The 19,281-nt window shown below is 42.4% G+C and overlaps 2 protein-coding genes across 2 annotated transcripts in view; one reads left to right on the forward strand and one right to left on the reverse strand.

Annotated features, from left to right (window-relative positions):
• CAPN3 (calpain 3) overlaps nucleotides 1-5,941 on the reverse strand; it is an 87,390-nt gene extending 81,449 nt beyond the window's left edge. Inside the window, exon 1 of the mRNA XM_069950683.1 lies at nucleotides 5,872-5,941. Coding sequence (XP_069806784.1) covers nucleotides 5,872-5,886 — 15 coding nt within the window. The 5' untranslated portion in view covers nucleotides 5,887-5,941. The remainder of the gene's footprint in view (nucleotides 1-5,871) is intronic.
• A 1,811-nt stretch (nucleotides 5,942-7,752) lies between these two features.
• Nucleotides 7,753-19,281, forward strand: part of LOC138770556 (N-acetylated-alpha-linked acidic dipeptidase 2-like) — a 62,003-nt gene continuing 50,474 nt past the window's right edge. Inside the window, exons 1-6 of the mRNA XM_069949661.1 lie at nucleotides 7,753-7,946; nucleotides 9,752-10,040; nucleotides 10,911-11,036; nucleotides 11,118-11,295; nucleotides 11,884-11,974; nucleotides 12,510-12,605. Of these exons, the coding sequence (XP_069805762.1) occupies nucleotides 7,753-7,946; nucleotides 9,752-10,040; nucleotides 10,911-11,036; nucleotides 11,118-11,295; nucleotides 11,884-11,974; nucleotides 12,510-12,605 (974 nt within the window). The remainder of the gene's footprint in view (nucleotides 7,947-9,751; nucleotides 10,041-10,910; nucleotides 11,037-11,117; nucleotides 11,296-11,883; nucleotides 11,975-12,509; nucleotides 12,606-19,281) is intronic.

The following is a 19,281-nucleotide window of genomic DNA, read 5'->3' on the forward strand; positions in this document are numbered from 1 at the left end:
GTGGCTGCGGAGGAGCGCGCGCTCTCCCATTGAGACGATATGACATACGGAGGCATGCGTAATTCTGCGGCGGAGAGTTTAGCGGCAGAATTACGCCTATTTTACTCAAACTTCAAAGGCAGCAGGCTGATAAGCAGATTGCAGAACTAACAAAGCGATTCACTTTGTTTGTACTGTAAATTCGCTAATCTCTAGACTCTATAATCCAGGGACTTAAAGGTGATGTGTTCTCTCATTAGAGTCACTCTCATTTTCTTTTCTTCGACCCCTAGCACATGATTACAGTTATTAGCCACACCTATCATGAAGCACACAACACATGCGCAACATATATGAAGTAACTTGTGGTCAGAATTTTAGATTAAAATCATATATATATCCATCCCCCATTTTCTTCATGAGCCATCACCGCACAGGTATACCCACCTCTATATTGGCCCAGATATACTAAGGAGTCTGCGCCAGAAAGTATGCACATAAAAAAACGTACGGGAAATCTGGGCCATTAAATCAATAAATAAATAAACAACTGCTGTTTTTCATGCAGAGGAAGTGAAGATCAGTGAAACATTTTAAGCGTTTTTTGCATGAAACAGAATTTTCAATGTATACATTTTTACCAGAATCTATAGAAAACAGATAATTCCGCACTATAATAACACCTAGCTTAGGGCTAGTCATAGCAATTTATCATTGTGTCAAGGGTTTCCTTTTTTTTTTAGGCAATAGTATAATTCAAAGATTGTAGATCAACTAGCTTAGCAGAAAAGCCTCTACACAGCGCAAACTATTACTATTGCTTATCAACACCCCCCCCCCCCAAAAAACTTTACAGCATTTTTTGTCTATTAAAATGCTGGGTCAGCCATCTTTAATAGGAATATTACAAACGGAAAATCACTATAAAGTGGATAAATAGAATTATTTAGCATTTCAGATATTATGTTTTGTACTAATGTGGCGCTCCATTTGGTGGTTGGTATGGCCCTGCCCTTTGGTATTTTGTTGTGACCCCAGTGCCGGAGGGGCACACAGGTATGCGAGCACACCTGCTTTTAGTTTGAGTGGGCTGGCTATATCTTTTTCCCCTGTGGACAGTAACCTGCCAGGCTGTTTGGGGGTCCCTTGGGCAATTATCATGGTGGTCCGGAGTGGAGTAGTGACCCACCCGGACTATTGGCACTGCCTCCCACAAAATGGGGAGATAAGCCAAGGAAGTGAATACTGTGTCGGTGCTTGGTGAAGAACTACAGAGTCCCGTAAGAATAAATATACTCTTGTTTACTCTAAATATACTTGATACAGGAGAATACAGTACACTTTCGTCTTGATAAGTTACTTTATACGTGAGAAACCAGATCTGTACTGAGAGTTGAAGAAGTGATACAGCTGTGCTGGCTGGGTTGTGTGCTGAGAGGTAGAAAAGGATCAGAAGAGTAGAGAAGGATGTCGAGAGAGTCCCAACCCAAGTAGTACTGTGCTCTGCTGGAACTTTACAGGCAGAATAAGTAGAATACTTGAAAGTAGAGAGAATACCTGTGCCTGTGTTTTGACTCCTTGGTCTTTGCACCACCTATAGCCCACCAGTGTCGGGTGACCCGTCCTATAGGGTGACACAAGCCCCAGACCTTGTTACCTGGGATGAGCAGAGTGGTCAGAGTTCTCTGATTACACCCATGCTGTGAGATAGAGTGCTTAGGCTTCTAGCAACTTTGTTCTATGTGGATCAGTTCCTTTACTTTTAGTAGAAACTGTCCTGCACTGTGTTCCTCTTGTCCATGGCGTGGGTTAGGATGATCCCTGACTTGTCCTCTCTAGTAGTGACTTAACACTGCATAGTGTATAATAAGGTTGCTTGAGGGAAAACTGTGTCTAGGTACATGTGCTCTGCTCAACGTCTAGACCACAACTTAGACTGGGGACCTTGAAGGAGCCAGGGCCCAACTTGACTGCTGTAGGGAGCGTTCTGTCTTGCGTCCTTCCTCTACAAAATCTAATGCAAAAGACCTCACACTTCCTCTACCCATGTGACTTCCTTTCTACAGCATGTGTAAACTGTGCTGTGAGTGGGTTACATAGTTACATAGTTAATACGGTTGAAAAAAGACACATGTCCATCAAGTTCAACCAAGGAGGGGATGGATACAGGGAAGGGGGAGGGGTGATAGGTTCTATACATATGCATCTATATTATTTTGCTCTAAGAACTTGTCTAGCCCTGTTTTGAAGCCCTCTACTGTTTTTGCTGTGACCAGATCCTGTGGTAGACTGTTCCACAGATTCACAGTTCTCATGGTAAAGAAGGCTTGTCGCCTCCGGAGATTGAACCTTTTTTTTCTCCAGGCGGAGGCAGTGCCCTCTTGTCCTTTGAGGGGGTTTTACCTGGAACATCTTTTCCCCATATCTCTTGTAGGGGCCATTTATATATTTAAATAAATTAATCATATCTCCCCTTAAACGTCTCTTCTCCAGACTAAACAAATGTAATTCTTTTAATCTCTCCTCATAACTAAGATGTTCCATTCCCTTTATTAGTTTAGTTGCCTGTCTTTGTACCCTCTCCAGCTCTAGAACATCCTTTTTATGAATCGGATTCCAAAACTGGACAGCATACTCCAGATGGGGCCGCACCAAAGCTTTATAAAGCGGTAATATTATATCCCTGTCCCGAGAGTCCATGCCTGTTTTAATGCATGACAATATCCTGCTGGCCTTAGAAGCAGCTGACTGACATTGTGTGCTGTTCTGTAGTCTATTATCTACAAGTACACCCAGATCCTTCTCTATTAGCGACTCTCCCAGTGTAACTCCCCCCAGGACATATGATGCATGCGGGTTATTAGTACCCAGGTGCATAACTTTACATTTATCCACATTGAACCTCATTTGCCAAGTGGACGCCCAAACACTCAGTGTGTCTAAGTCATCCTGTAACATCTGCACATCCTCCATAGACTGTACTGTACTACAAAGCTTGGTGTCATCTGCAAAGATAGAAACATTGCTGTTAATTCCATTCTCAATATCATTAATAAACAAGTTAAACAGAAGAGGGCCCAGTACTGACCCTTGGGGTACACCACTTATTACCGGGGACCATTCGGAGTAGGAATCATTGACCACCACTCTCTGGGTACGATCATTAAGCCAGTTTTCAATCCAGTTACACATTAAATTTTCCAAACCGATAGACTTTAACTTACCCATCAGACGTCCATGAGGAACTGTGTCAAACGCTTTTGCAAAATCCAGGTACACTATATCCACAGCCGCGCCGCCATCCAGGCTTCTACTTACCTCTTCGTAGAAACATATTAGGTTGGTTTGACAGCTTCTGTCCTTAGTAAAACCATGCTGGTTATCACCTATAATACTATTAGCCACTACATATTCCTGGATGTAGTCCCTTATAAGCCCCTCAAATAGTTTCCCCACAATGGATGTTAAGCTTACGGGTCTATAGTTACCTGGGGAAGTTCGAGAGCCCTTTTTGAAGATCGGCATTACATTTGCCTTACGCCAGTCCCTCGGCACAATACCAGTAAGCAAAGAATCACTGAATATTTCATACAAGGGTAGTGAAATTACAGAACTGAGTTCCCTAAGAACTCTGGGGTGCAATCCATCAGGCCCTGGAGCTTTGGTTACATTGAGTTTGTTTAATTTATCTTGGACCATATCTATAGTAAACCAGTTCAGTACATTACATGTGTTAGCAGCACTGGCCCCACCCACCTTAGTACTGGCACCACCCACCACAGCTCCATCTTCTTTTGTATATACAGAACTGAAGAACCCATTAAGTAACTCAGCTTTCTCCTGATCCCCAGTTATTAATTCCCCGTCGCCATTATTTAGGGGTCCTACATGCTCTGACCTTGGTTTTTTTGCATTAATATATTTGAAGAATTTTTGGGGTTTCTTTTGCTTTCTATGGCTACCTGCCTTTCATTGTGAATTTTTGCTGCTTTTATTACATTTTTACAGGTTTTGTTGACTTCTTTGTAATGTTTAAATGCTACAGCTGACCCCTCTGATTTATATTTTTTGAATGCCCCTTTTTTCTCATTTATAGCCCTTCTAACCTCGGTTGTAAGCCATGTGGGATTGGATTTTAACCGTTTATATTTGTTACCCATAGGAATATATTTGGCAGTACAGGGTTAGGAATGCATGTGCAAGAAGTAAAGAGAAAGATAATAGGTTAGAAGAAAGAACCCTCATTGGTGTACAGACCTATGTAATACATAAGCAAAAGGTGTAACCAATAGCAACACCTGTGGTGGGACACAACACTAATAACAATGATTACACATTTTTTTTGTCCCTGACATTCAGTTTGGTCAATTATAGCAGGAAGCATTCAAATGTTTGTCAACTGGCTCCTAGGGTGTGTTTACAGAAATAGATTTTTGAAGCTAAAGCCAGGAACAGTGTATAAACAGAGAACAGGTCATTAAGGAAAGACTGAGATTTCTCCTCATTTCAAATTCATTCCTGGCTTTGGATTCAAAAATTTCCATGGGTCCTTCATATGACCAGGGCAGATTTATCCACTAAAAGAAACAATAAAAGCTCTCCTATTTAATGAGATCCTGAAATCTGTACAATGGGATCAGTTGTGGCATCACACCGGATGGACGAGCACATTCTATGCAAATGTACTATATTGCCAGTCCAGTTATGTAAAACTATTCTCTCGTTTGTTACTATATACAGTGACGCACAATGTGTGTTGACTCCTAGCCTGGAGCAATAACCAGTGATAAAGTGTCAGAGTAAACCTATACTTGATATATACAGACACCAGTCGCCCAGTACAATATACCAACACATCACCAACACCAAGTGACAGATGCTCTTCGCAGCGCTGTATATGACATAGAGAAACACCTCCATCCCTGCCCTGGGCTGTGAGATTCTGTGAAGTATGAAAAGTGTGAAGATTAGATGTGACAGGTCTGAAAGCCATGCCAAGAGAGAAAAAGGTTCTCGGTCATAGTAAATTATTTCGTATTTAACAAGTAAAAGATCTGTATAGAAAAGGAGGTCAGTCACGTCAATGTACAAAAGGTGCTGCGAAAAACATGGCTACTTACTTTACATCATACTGATTAACTCATACAAATGTACAGGAAGATCTTTTCACTGTTACAAGACCTAAACTAAATAAAAAGTATGTTAACTTTCTATTACTATTTTCAACAAGTATACTTAAAGTGAATGTACTATCAGGTACATCCTTGTTTTTTAACATTAAAAGATTGGCGTCAGTGGCACTGTCCTTTTTTAGAACCGCCGCCTAGCAAAGATCTATGCCCGCAGTGTGACGATCTCCCCTCTGTGACATGGCTCCATTGATTCTAATGGAGCCATGTCACAGAGGGGAGGGGGTTTCATCACATTGGGGGTTAGCAGGCCTGCCCCCAGTACTCTGGGATGGGCCGGTGCTTGGAAATAGACCGGAGCCGTGCCCAGGAACCAAGTGTCGGTTCAAAAAAGAACCACTCCACCGGCATCCCCACGCCACTGCTGGTCTGTTAATGTGAAAAACCCAAGGCGATGTACCTGGTGGTACATTCACTTTAACCATAGAATAAGGCATCAACTTGTGATCAGTGTAGTCTGACTCACTGAACCCTACCAATCTGAAAAACTACGTGAAGGTTTCCAGCATAATGCTATTGTCCTGAATGCAGGTACAATATGTTATCCCGAAAAAAAGATAGCTCCCTTACACACAGCAGGCTTTATAGGGCTCCTTTACACAAAGCAGCCACACAATGTTCCATTACAGAGTACCCCCCCCCCCCCCCCCCAAATAGTGCAGTGGTGTCTATGCACTGACCTTAGCACAGGTCACCTACTCACCTCAGCCGTGTTCATGCATGGTCTTTTTGCAGGTGCAGGCTCACATCACTTTATTCTAGACAGAGTTTTCTCATGATAAACACCAATTTTACTTCTCTTCTCCCTAGGTTGATCAAATAAAAACTAAATTTAGCTTTGTAATAGATATAGATTTTTCTTAGAATAAGGCGAGAGTAGCACAGACATTGAAAGTAAATAAGACGACTTCAGCTAGGTCAAATTTTATCAAAATTGATCGATCAATAGGTTACTATGAGTAAATGCTGTTCTATTTTTAAATCTTAACATTTTAGCGGATCTAGTACTAACTCTCCACAGTACAGTACCGTTATACATGTATTGGGCTCTCCGCTACCTGTACTCTACTTATACTACATTGCAGGAAATATTTGTGGTACAGTACATGCACTGCTTTCTCCTCTATACCCAGGGGCACTGCACCCAGGGGCAGATTAACTTTACCATAGGCCCTGGGGTGTTTACCAAGCCTGGGCTCCCTAACCCACTGTAACTATGGCAGCATTAGCGTAGTGTTCATAATACAGAATAGATAATGTCATGATGCGCTGAATTGTGCAAAATTGCTGTAGAAAAGCATAAATTTTTTTGGGTGGCCATGGACCCCCAAGGAGCTCAGGGCCCTGGCCTACCGCCCGAAACCGACCTATTATAATACGCTACTGCCAGCACAGATTGCGAAAACAGCACAGATGGCGAAAACAAAGGTAACAAAGGTAACAGACACAACAGGGGACCAGGTGCTGATAGATTCCCTTGAAGGATAGATTCCCTTGAAAAATTTTTTATTAAAGTATTGTATTGCTCCCCAAAAGTTATACAAATCACCAATATACACTTATTACAGGAAATGCACATAAAGTGCTTTTTTCCCTGCGCTTACTACTGCATCAAGGCCTCACTTCCTGGATAACATGGTGATGTCACGACCCGACTCCCAGAGCTGTGCTGCTGTGGCTGCTGGAGAGGATGATGGCAGGGGGACACTGAGGGACACAGGGCACTGGAGGGACACTGAGCATCCCTCTGCCATCATCCTCTCCAACAGCCACAGCCCGCACAGCTCTGGGAGTCGGGTCGTGACATCACCATTTTATCCAGGAAGTGACATCACCATGTTATCCAGGAAGTAAAGCCTTGATGCAGTAGTAAGTGCAGGGAAAAAGCACTTTATGTGCATTTCCAGTAATAAGTCTATATTGGTGCTTGTATAACTTTTGGGGGGCAATACAATTCTTTAATTAGTAAAAATTTGCCGGACTAAATTTTATGTAAATTTTCTTCATTTTGAGTGGAATTGTGTGGCTTTATAACCAACTACATTTCCATAGAATTATGATCTCTCTTTTCCAAGTTACCCTAATCATTGTAACACAAGAAACTACAGCATAAGCTTAGTGCCGCCAAATAGACAATCACAGCAGGCCAACAATGGATATCTTTTTTGAGAGTGTTGGCTGAATGACCGGTGATCCACATGACTGGCTCTCCATTAATGGAGTTATAATGGTTATTTGTTAACCACAAAGGTGTAAATGAGCGGCACACATTATATGCAGCACTTACTTGTGTAGCTACAAATGGCCTGGGATCATTAGTGTACAAGTCCGAGATATAAATGATTTCCTACACGGGTAATGTGTAACTTCTTAAATAAACAAAAAAATTTACTTTATAAGTTAAGGTTAGATTTATTTAGCCCTGTCTTAAGAGGTTACTCAAGCTCCTTTCTCTTTGATGGATAATATGGTGATCAAGAGGCAATATTCATCCTCACACAAGCATACTCTATGTATTCTATGTCCAGTTAATCACCAATCATGAATTTATTCTTTTTTAGGTCAAAAAATAGATTTAGTAACAATGCACCGGATGAAGATTCTGGGACTGATCGCCTTGACAGTGGCCTCCCTAGTAACTGGGATTTTGATTGGACGTTTTGGAATTATTCCTCAGCAACTTTTATGGCTAAGGAAAATAAGCAAGGATGGAGATCCCATGTACAGCCAACAACTTCACCAAGAGATCAAGGCTGAGGCGATCCACAGAAACCTAAAGTAAGACTAAACATTTTCAATGTATTGGCCCAACGTCATTGGTAAAGGAATGAAACTGAACTGTATCAGATGTGCCTGTCCCTACAAATAACTAAGTTTTGAGTTCACTACATGGCATATTAAGACATGCATTGTACAATGAATGGGAGGAATATGGTACTAAGGCACCCTACCCTAGAAGGAGGACTATGATGCCTTAAAGCGACTCTGTACCCAAAATGCCCCCCCCCCCCCCCCCCTCCAAACCATTTGTACCATCGGATAGCTGCTTTTAATCCTAGATCTGTCCTGGGGTCCCTGCGGCAGGTGATGCAGTTATGGTCCTGAAAAACAACTTTTAAACTTGCAGCCCTGTGTCTGTGCCCTAGGCCTGCGACGCCTCTCCAGCCCCCTTTACCATTAGGAATGCCCCAGGCAGGATTTTTTCTATTCATCACTTGTCTGAACACTGCACAGGTGCTGGATTGTTAAGGCACATGAAGATTATTCAGGGATGAATAGGAGAAATCCTATCCAGGGCCATTCCTAATGGTGAAGAGGGCGGCAAAGAGGGACATTGCAAGCCTAGGTCAAAGACACTCTAGGCCACGCCAATTTAACACAGGGCTGCAAGTTTAAAAAGTACTTTTTTTAGGACAATAACTGTATCACTGGCCGAGCGGCTCGGGGACAGATCTTGTATTAAAAGCAGCTAGCAGTACAAGTGGTTTAGGGGGGGGGGGGGGGGGTTGTGAGTACAGAATCGCCACTGTTCAATTACGAGGATGGATTTTTACACAAACTTTCAGTTCTTTATTTTTATACTTTAATCATATATTATATATATATTTTTTTTCACCTTCACATTTTTTTGCCCTGGGGCTGGAACCTATCCAAGACTAAACAAATGCAGGAAGGAAGTTTTCTATGTTCGGCTCTCTGTACTACTGGAAGTGCAGTGCTCAACTGATCATATTAGGATAATGGGATTGTACTGCATTGCATCTGTTCACTTTTGAGCCTAGAATACTCTCATCAGTATTTACTGCAGAGAAATACTGAAGCATTACTGATGAAATACTGACAACATACTAGTGCCATTTCATCCAGTACAGTTCTGTATTTTATGTCTGTTTTATGGACCAGTATAAGTATGCTCATGTAATGTAGACATTAAAGGGGTTATCCAGCAAAAATCTTATTCTTTCAAATCAACTGGTACCAGAACGTTATATAGATTTGTAATTTACTTCCATTAAAAAAGGCTTCCCATACTTATTAGCTGCTGTATGTCCCGCAGGAAAAAGTTTTATTTTCAGTCTGACACAGTGCTCTCTGCTGACATCTCTGGCCAAGACAGGAACTATCCAGTGTAGTACAGGTTTTCTATGGGGATTCCAATAGAAAGCTTCTACAACTCTGGAGAGTTTCTGTCTGGACAGAGGTGGCAGCAGAGAGCACTGTGTCAGACTGAAAACTTTTTCCTGCAGGACATACAGCAGCTAATATGGGAAGACTTGAGATTTTTTTTAATAGAAGTAAATTACAAATCTATATAACTTTCTGACACCAGTTTATTTGAAAGAAAAAGATTTTCTCTTGAAAACCCCTTTAAGGGTATGTCGAGGGGCGCAATCAAAAGTTTGCTATGGGGCCTAAACATTTCTAGTTATGCCCCTGTTCAGGAAATAAGTATCATACATATGAATGTTGTTGCTTCTGCAGCATTGCTGTGGATTTCTCCAACCCCATTCATATCATAACTAGAGGGATGGATGTTGACCTATTACAGATGAGAAACTTTGATATGTTTTTCTACCCTGCAGGTTCTTTGCTAGCAAGCCTCATATAGCAGGAAGTTTCCAGGAGGAGGAGGTTCTTATGAAGTATATACATAACACATGGAAATCAAGTCTACATGGGTCCAAGATATACAACTACACTGTTCTTCTCTCTTACCCCAATGCAACTGATCCCAATTACGTGTCCATCTTGTCTTCTGATGGGGTTGAAAGCGACATCTCGGCAAAAGTTGAAAAGATTCTCAGCCCTGACCAGAATGATTCTACAGTAGTAAATCCCTTCAATGCGTATTCACCGGCAGGCATTATTGTGGTAAGATTGTATACAGTACATGTTAATTATTAGAATGCCTCAAACATTTTATTTTTTTTATATACATTTTTTATTATTATATCCCTATAAAAAACGTACAAATTGTACATATAAAACGAGTACAATGTTGCTCATTTTCGCATCCCCGCTGCCAGACCGCCCGCCCCCTCCCTAAGTGGACTGCTGGGAGGGCCGATTAGTGACGATGCTTCATAGGAAAGCATTTGTGCCTGGTAAGATATATTACAAAGTTTCTTCTATTCATTGTACCATTTATCTATGCAATATTTGTTGGAGTGACAGTGCCTATTTAAAGCAAATCTACCATCCATACATTTGCTTTAAGTCTTACACATATAAAAAAACGGTGCCAGTGTGAGGAAGCAGGTGCCGCGGTCCTTTATTTTTAACTGCGTCCTAGTTCCCGCATACGGCACCATTCTATTCCTGGGCACCGGCCAGGGGTGAAGCTGATTCCAATGGCGCCACATCATAGAGGGGCGGGGGTCACCTCCCACTGGGGGCGGGCCTCCAGTGCTTCACCCCTGGCGGTGCCCGGAAATAGAACGACGCCGTATGTGGGAATCGGGCCACGGTTCAAAAAAAGATTGCGGCACTGGCTTTCCTGCGACAGCGCCGTTTTATCTATGTGGAATGTACTGATGGTACATTCGCTTTAACTAAAACAATTAATTACAATTGTAGTATATTTGGCACAGGTGGAAGGCCATTCCCCATTCATGCCATGGCGCATCCCCCAACTGGGCGAGGGCAGTACAGACCCATCAAAACCATTCCTATTTTTGAGCAAACTTTTAAAACAAAATCTTTTTGTTGTCCACCAATACTGAGAAGACTTTCTTCGAATAGGGAGACCCAGTCTATGTCAACTACGGAAGAGTTGAAGACTTCCAATACCTAACACGGGATCTGGCCATAAATCTCACTGGGACCGTAGCAATTGCCAGATATGGTAAAATTTTCAGGGGAGACAAGGTCCGTAAGTAAAAGGTGTAAATAGATGACTAAGGTTTGTTATTAGGAGGATTGCTGCTACTGTTCAATTTTTAACCTTAGGTGAACATTGGAGCAAAGTTTGGCTGCGCTGGAATGATTTTATACTCTGACCCAGCAGACTATGTGGTTGGCGACAAAGTATACCCTGCGGACTGGTGGCTACCAGGAACGGGGGCACAGAGAGGAACTGTTATTTTAGTTGATGGCGATCCCCTTACACCTTTCTACCCAGCTACTAGTAAGGAACATGCAATCATGAATAGTCTATAGCTGCGATTCCCTGATGTTCACTAAAGTGGAGAGTCATACTTATATGTATAGTATCACAATGTCGCACTAATGGTTGATGTCTCACATAAGTGCCATATGTAACCCCTGTGCTTAGATGTTATGCTCATAGTACTTTGAGTTATTGCTGCTCTGTAACATTATATCTGTACTAGGATATTGTTTTAATTATATGTGCACCGTGACCTCATTAAAGGAGCTGTCCCACAAATAGAAGCTATCCCCTATCCTGAGCATAGGGGATAACTAACTGATTGCAGAAAATTCCATGATCTCCAGAATAGAAATTTAACTCTTCTGGATGAATGAAGGGGCACATGTGACTGGCGCTCCATTCATTCCTTAGGATCGCTCCCAAGTGCTATCTCCGGCAGCTTCCATAGAAAATAAGTGGAGCGTCATTCACATGGGGGCACTGTCCTTACATTCCCTCAGGGAGAGTCTGGCTTTCATTAATTGTCTACAGCTTTATTACATGGAATTGTTACTTTTAAAATGGCTTCTATAGACATAGCGCTTGTATTTTTTTTACTTTTAGAGTCAGCATTTTTCTTAGACCAGAAGGACATTGAATTACCCAAAATTCCAGTAACACCAATTGGTTACGAGGATGCTGTCAAATATCTCAGGTATACTTAAATATGTGATTTCTTGCTACAGAGGTCTATGCTTAGGATAGGCTTTCTACACCAGAATAACCAATGCCTTACATACTGTATGCAATTCATTCCCATTTATCCTTCTGTTCTACTGATCTGCAAGGGTCCTGGGTAGTAATTATTCTAGATTTTCTACTGCTTTAGGTTAAATTTGCATTTTTTTTATAGAGCAGGGAGGAAGGTGGCATGTATACTGCAGCTCAGCTTAGCTGCTAAGACTCCGGAGCTTAGAAGAAAAACATGCTTTTATAACCATGCAAACAACCATCAGCTAAGTGACTGGTAATATTTGTTCCAGCTCCCTATGGCTCTGAGCATAATATAGAGCTTAGAAATGCTTCTTATGGTATATCACTTTGCTGCTATAACAACCAGGACACTTCTGGTAAAAGCAAACAAGATTATAAGCATGAAAACATATACCGGGCAATGCTGAAACTTTCCTGTTTTTTAGGCATAAGGGCCACTATTTCAACCTAAGTTGGCTTATATTTCTATCTCCTAGTAAGCTGTCTGGGGTAGAGGTGCCAAATGCATGGAAAGGCCGGCTGAACATCACATACAGGCTTGGACCGGGGTTTGCACCGCCTCATGATGAAAGGTAAGGAGGATTTTAGCAGGTTATAGATTAATAAACATATACAGTGGTACCTTGGTTTAAGAGTAACTTGGATTAAGAGCGTTTTGCAAGAAGAGCTCACAGTTTTTCAAAATTGTAACTTGGTTTAAGAGAATTGCTTTGGTTTAAGAGCTCCCTGTACTGGGTGGGAGGGGGAGTTGGGGAGCGGCATGGTCTGTAGCACTGTACTCTGAACCAGGAAGTCTCAATCACCTTCCAAATCCTAGCAGATCCACTTTAGGCTGGGGCTTGCATAAGGGGACAAGACTGTGGAGGTAATCTCTCCATAGCTGTAACCCCTCTCTTCCTGGACAGAGAGCGCTGCATGTATGTGCCCACATCTGCCCTGCTCCTTCCTTCATGTTCCCTGCAGTCTGTCAGTCCTTGTGTTTGCCATCAACTCCATTCCTGCTATAATCTGCCTGCACTTACACTCAGATATACACACTGCTGTATAGAAAAGTTTGTCAGTGTCCTCCTGCACAGCTCTGTGATTCTCACTTCCTGATTGGTCTATGCTGAACACTCCCCTTCCCCATTGCTGTCATGTGACCACACAGACCTCTGACAGCAGCCCTGCTTCTCTATTCTAGCCTGTTGTACTACGCTCCTGCATTATAGGGATCTGCAGTTCCATTCTGTATCTACAAACTGCTGCTGTGTTATCAGGTTTATGCCCTTACTATACATTTTACACAACATGCTGATTGCTATACTGTACAGTAATTAATTATATCACTTATTCTGCTGTTTCTAAATGTTTGTTTCATCTGTTCTACATGTTATTCAGAATAAAAAAAAAAATCATTATTATAAAGTGTGGAACCAATTGTCTGCATATCAGTGATTTCCTATGAGAAAATTTGATTTGGTTTAAGAGTGGATTTGAACGCACACGCTTATTAAAGCACACACATTTCTGGCATGCTGCAACACAAAGCGGCATGGGTGCTAGGAAAGTTCTGCTCTTTCCAGACTGCAGCATGATTAGTCATTGGCTATACCGGGCCATACTTGCACTGAAAGCTGATAGGAGACTTCAGGGAAGTTCATACTGTACATCACACTCAAATCAGGTTCTTGCTGCAGTTTTAATGGAAGCAAAACTGATTTATGTGGTTTTGCTAATATTCTGCCCAAATCACAGGCGAAAAATGGGATTTGACTTTGAGCACTCAGGGACACTGACACTTTTTTTAGGGAAACAAAAAATTAAAAAAGCCCCTCCACCCAAATCCACAGGTTAAGATGTGCAAAGGTCAGACACCTAGGGTATCTCCAATGTTGGAATAAAGTTATTCCATAAAAATGACAACTTTTTTTTTTTTTTTTTTTTTTTAAGATTGCAAGTTAACATCATTTACCAATATATGTAAATTTGTTGTACAGTTAAGGTTACACACAAGGTTACAGTTAAGGTTACACTTAAGGGGCCAAAAAAAACAAACAAACCACTGGTTCAGTATAAAAGGAACCACTACTAGAGAAAGAGAGCATAGGGCAGCCATTAAAGCATACAGATTACAGACATTTTTTGCATGCAGGTTTCTGTGGATGCATTCAGTGACTGGGAACGCTCTCTGTATATTTATGCACAAGCCAAAAAGACAGAAATGGCTGCACATCGCACACATGGCTGACACGAAAGCTTATTCAGCTACATTTAAAACCAACATCAGAAGTTAGTATATAATTTGGCCAAAACATATTGCCTCATGTACCACGTGCAGGTCTTCTGATACACATGAGTCCCTAACCAAAAAACATCACTGTGCCGGTCAGCGACCACAATCCCCGCAAAGCGTGCGCAAGCAGAGAAGGGGGGCCACGGAATGGCCCTGCAACCCCATTGTCACAGGACCAGACCCTAAAGGGCCCCCCCAGACCCCGCAGGCGCCACCGGCGGAAAAAGTGGACGCCAAGCAACACAAGTGTGAACAAGCTCTTACCTCTCTCCATTCCTCTGCAGGTAGAATGGGAGAAAACTAGGAGATCCTCCCCTTATGTACACAGGTGCTTCCTGCTAATTTGGATCACATGGGTCTTACAAAGCACGAGTGCAAGCCACAATGAAAAAAGGGACAGAATACCTAAAATATGCACAAGCCAAAAAGACAGAAATGGCTGCACATCGCACCCATGGCTGACACGAAAGCTTATTCAACTACATTTAAAACCAACATCAGAAGTTAGTATATAATTTGGCCAAACCATATTGCCTCATGTACCATGTGCAGGTCTTCTGATACACATGAGTCCCTAACCAAAAAACATCACTGTGCCGGTCAGCGACCACAATCCCCGCAAAGCGTGCGCAAGCAGAGAAGGGGGGCCACGGAATGGCCCTGCAACCCCATTGTCACAGGACCAGACCCTAAAGGGCCCCCCCAGACCCCGCAGGCGCCACCGGCGGAAAAAGTGGACGCCAAGCAACACAGCACAGAGGTGCAGCGCTATTTTTCTTCCCTGAACCGCTCTCTGTATATTTATTTACTTAAAATATTGTACGTTGGACGATTTGTCACAGGTAGAGAATACAGTGAACTGCCTGGGCAGGACCACAATGAAAAGTACTGCAATTAAATAATTCAGTAACACAATACACTGCAATGTGTGAACTAGATGTTCTGCAACAGATTTGGGTGGGAAATGGGCAGAAAACTTCACCCACCAGCTGCTGATTGGCAGTTACCTATCCATGCTGTGTGTAGGCAGTCAACTGTCAATCAATCAGCAGCTGGAGGGCGGGAGGAGGGGTGTGGCAAGAAGCCTATTCTCCTGCATATTAGGTGAGTGGCACCTAATTACATTACAATACAAAATGTAATTAAAGTGACACTGTACCCACAATCTGCCCCCCCCCCCCCCAAACCGCTTGTACCTTCGGATAGCTGCTTTTACTCCAAGATCTGTCCTGGGGTCCATTCGGCAGGTGATGCAGTTATTGTCCGAAAAAAAAAAAAAAAAAACTTTTACACTTGCACCACCCCTCTGTCCCTCCTCCCCACCCTCTTCATCATTAGGAATACCACTGGCAGGATATTTCCTATTCCTCTGCAGTGAACACTGCACAGGTGCCTGAACTATCCAGCCTATGTGCAGTGTTCTCACAGCTGATGAACAGGAGAAAATCTGCCTGGGGCATTCCTAATGATGAAGAGGGTGGGGAGAAGGGACAGAGAGGTTGTGCCAGCCTAATGCACACACACTCTAGGCCACGGCCATTTGGCACAGGGCTGCAAGTTTTAAAGTAGTTTTTTAGGACAATAACTGCATCACTTGCCTAACGGACCCCAGGACAGATCTTGGAATAAAAGCAGCTATCCAGAAGGTACAAGTGGTTTGGGGGGGGGGGGGGGGGGCGTTCACACCTACAGGATCTGCAGCAGATTTGATGCTGTGTTCAGTTATTTAAATGAAATCTGCTGCAGAAAATCAACTGCAGATCCTGTAGGTGTGAATGCACCATTAAACTGTTTAGGAGCATGAAGTTCAGTCCACAGAACACCATCCGTGCACAGACGAAATTCTATGGACCTGTGGATGACCCCTCTTTTGGCTCTTTTTGAACTCTATGGGGGGGGGGGGAGAGATTTATGAAGACCGGCATACTCATACGCTGGTCTTGAATTAGGCCGGATTCACAAAGAGACGCACTCCTCTTAGTGAATCCGGTCGGTGTAATAAATCTACATCTGCTTCTAGCAGGTGTAGATTTTGATCTTGGTTTACGCCCCCATGCCCATCAGACGAGCGAGGGATACAGCAGGCATACGCCAAGGAGACGGGGCGAATCTGCGTCTTCTCCCTGGCGTATGGCTCGGGTGGAACTTTCATAAATGTCCCCCTATGTATTTTCTCCTAGAAATGCACATCTAGTTCTCTATTGAATTAAATGGAAGCTACATTGGAAACTTCCAGGTTGCCTGACCATGGCTTACATTCATTTACCCTTATCAATGGACATTTTCAGCATGGTATCATGGTAACTAAACTAACTGATCTCACATATAAACATATAGTTGCAGTAACAAAAAGGCATTATAATATAATATGGTAATTATGGTAAATGAACCAACAAAACACAGTAATCACTGAACTCAAGGAGAACAGCGAAAAAAATTCCAATGAAGTACTCAATCAAGAGTCTCCACTGATGCCCCCCAAAATTTAAATATGCAAAACAAGAGTCCGTGGAGCCTCAGTTACGAGTCTCAAAACACGGGATAGCCAGATATCTCTAGCCTCTACTCTTGATTGAGTACTTTTTTTTCGCTGTTCTCCTTGAGTTCAGTGATTACTGTGTTTTGTTGGTTGATTTTTCATTGCCCCAACTAGCCAGAATCTTACCCCACACTGACGAGGGGCAAAAACCCCGAAACGGCTGTCTGTGGGTGGAAGCCTGCCTTTGCAAGCCCTTGTCATGATCGCAATACTCGCACCTTGAGTTAGACATTGACAAAGGGGGCCACCCTGTTGTTTCCCTGTCTATGTTCCAATACTCGCAACCGAGTGGGACTTAAGGGGTTATTTATCAGGGTGGTGTGGTGCTCTCCCCATCATGGAGGCACCCCGTTGGCAACAGGCTAGAGATATCTGGCTATCCCGTTTTTTGAGACTCGTAACTGAGGCTCCACGGACTCTTGTTTTGCATATTTAAATTTTTGGGGGCATCAGTGGAGACTCTTGATTGAGTACTTCATTGGAATTTTTTTCGCTGTTCTCCTTGAGTTCAGTGATTACTGTGTTTTGTTGGTTGATTTTTCATTGCCCCAACTAGCCAGAATCCTACCCCACACTGACGAGGGGCAAAACCCCCGAAACGGCTGTCTGTGGGTGGAAGCCTGCCTTTGCAAGCCCTTGTCATGATCGCAATACTCGCACCTTGAGTTAGACATTGACAAAGGGGGCCACCCTGTTGTTTCCCTGTCTATGTTCCAATAGTCGCAACCGAGTGGGACTTAAGGGGTTATTTATCAGGGTGGTGTGGTGCTCTCCCCATCATGGAGGCACCCCGTTGGCAACAGGCTAGAGATATCTGGCTATCCCGTGTTTTGAGACTCGTAACTGAGGCTCCACGGACTCTTGTTTTGCATATTTAAATTATGGTAAATGACCAAATTCTTATAAACTCTTTGGGCCACACTGAAAATAACATTACATTTTTTATGTACATATCTTATAGGTTTGTTTAAAAAAAATAAATAAATCTTCTTCTTCCATGGGGCTATATGTTGTAAGCATTGTACTATTCTTCATATTATTAAAGATAATTTAGACATACATAATTTGCAGACACTGACAATGTCATCAGGGACTATTCATAAATTGGCGACAGCAAAAAGTAACAGAAATGGAACTGGTAAAATTGTCAGACAGCAATTAATTGTCCACGGGAGGGATTACTCATAAGGTGTTTGCTGCAGAAGCTAAGGCCTTTGGTAACCATGGCAATCAGTTGGAAACCGATAAGAATTTTTTTTTTCTAAAGACCCTTAAAGAACGATGATGAATACGAGACTGACTATATGGCATCTATGTGAAACACGTTCAACGCTGTATTCTATGCAGAGCGATATTGTTGCCCTAAGCAGCTGGACCGGATACACCCCAGGGTGATTCCATGTACATCAGAATTTTTATTTTTTATTTTTGTTTTATTCCTTTGTGCTTGTTTTTATGCTAGTTTCCTAAACAGAAATAGGATTTTTTTTAAAGTGTTTTTTTTGGCCTCTGCCATATATATACAGATATATATAAATCGCAAACATACATGCATAGGAAAACATACCACTGTGCACATTTTTGTCTTAAAGCAGTGTACCTCCTTGTATTAAGTACACAGAGGAATTGGTCACAGTTAGCGATGAGTGGACTATATATCTAATATATCTTTTTTCTGTATTTCCTATACATGTCTTTTGGCCAAATAAAAACAAGTTTGAAAAAAAAAAAAAAAAAAAGACTTTGTCCTGCTCCTCTTGTCTCACTTATCATCTGACAGCTACCAGTTCCTCAGCAAAGCCCCTTTTTACTCATTTTTTTCAGGCTTTTCTATCCCTGCCTCAGTCAGCAACCTTTCCCTAGTGTGAACAGGGTATGAATCTGCAATCATTTTAAACCCCCTCTACCTGGCTCACTGACAGCCAGCAGCTCCCCAACGCAGACATCCCCACTGTTGTCCTCTAAAAAGGGCAGTTATTAAACTTTTTTCGGCCTTCCTAGCTCTTCCTGCCTGCAGTACGAATCCCTCCCTGCACTAACCAGCAACAGAATGGTGGCAGGACATGTGACAGGTGTTATTATACTCCAGGGTCACATGTCCTGTCTGGCTGGGATTGCTAGAGAACGGTAATGCCTAAACACTTGCCAATTTGCTCAGTTGACGGCTTGGCAGCCTTCAACAAACTTTATTGAAGAACAATAAACAGACATACAAACAGATGCGTGGATGTTCGGGTGTCCGTTCATTAGGCAAACACATGGATTCGGACACAAGGTCAAACTGCAAAGTTCGCTCGTCCCTAGTCACAGTCTTTTAATGGAAGCAACTTACTAGTGTATACAGAGGGAAAATAAAAAGATGATATGAACAGATCCCTAGGAGTAGCACTTTGCTATGATGGTGGTGAATATATAGAATTCACATAGAAAATGT

Source organism: Dendropsophus ebraccatus, chromosome 13, assembly GCF_027789765.1.
Source record: "Dendropsophus ebraccatus isolate aDenEbr1 chromosome 13, aDenEbr1.pat, whole genome shotgun sequence".
Lineage (NCBI taxonomy): Eukaryota > Metazoa > Chordata > Amphibia > Anura > Hylidae > Dendropsophus > Dendropsophus ebraccatus.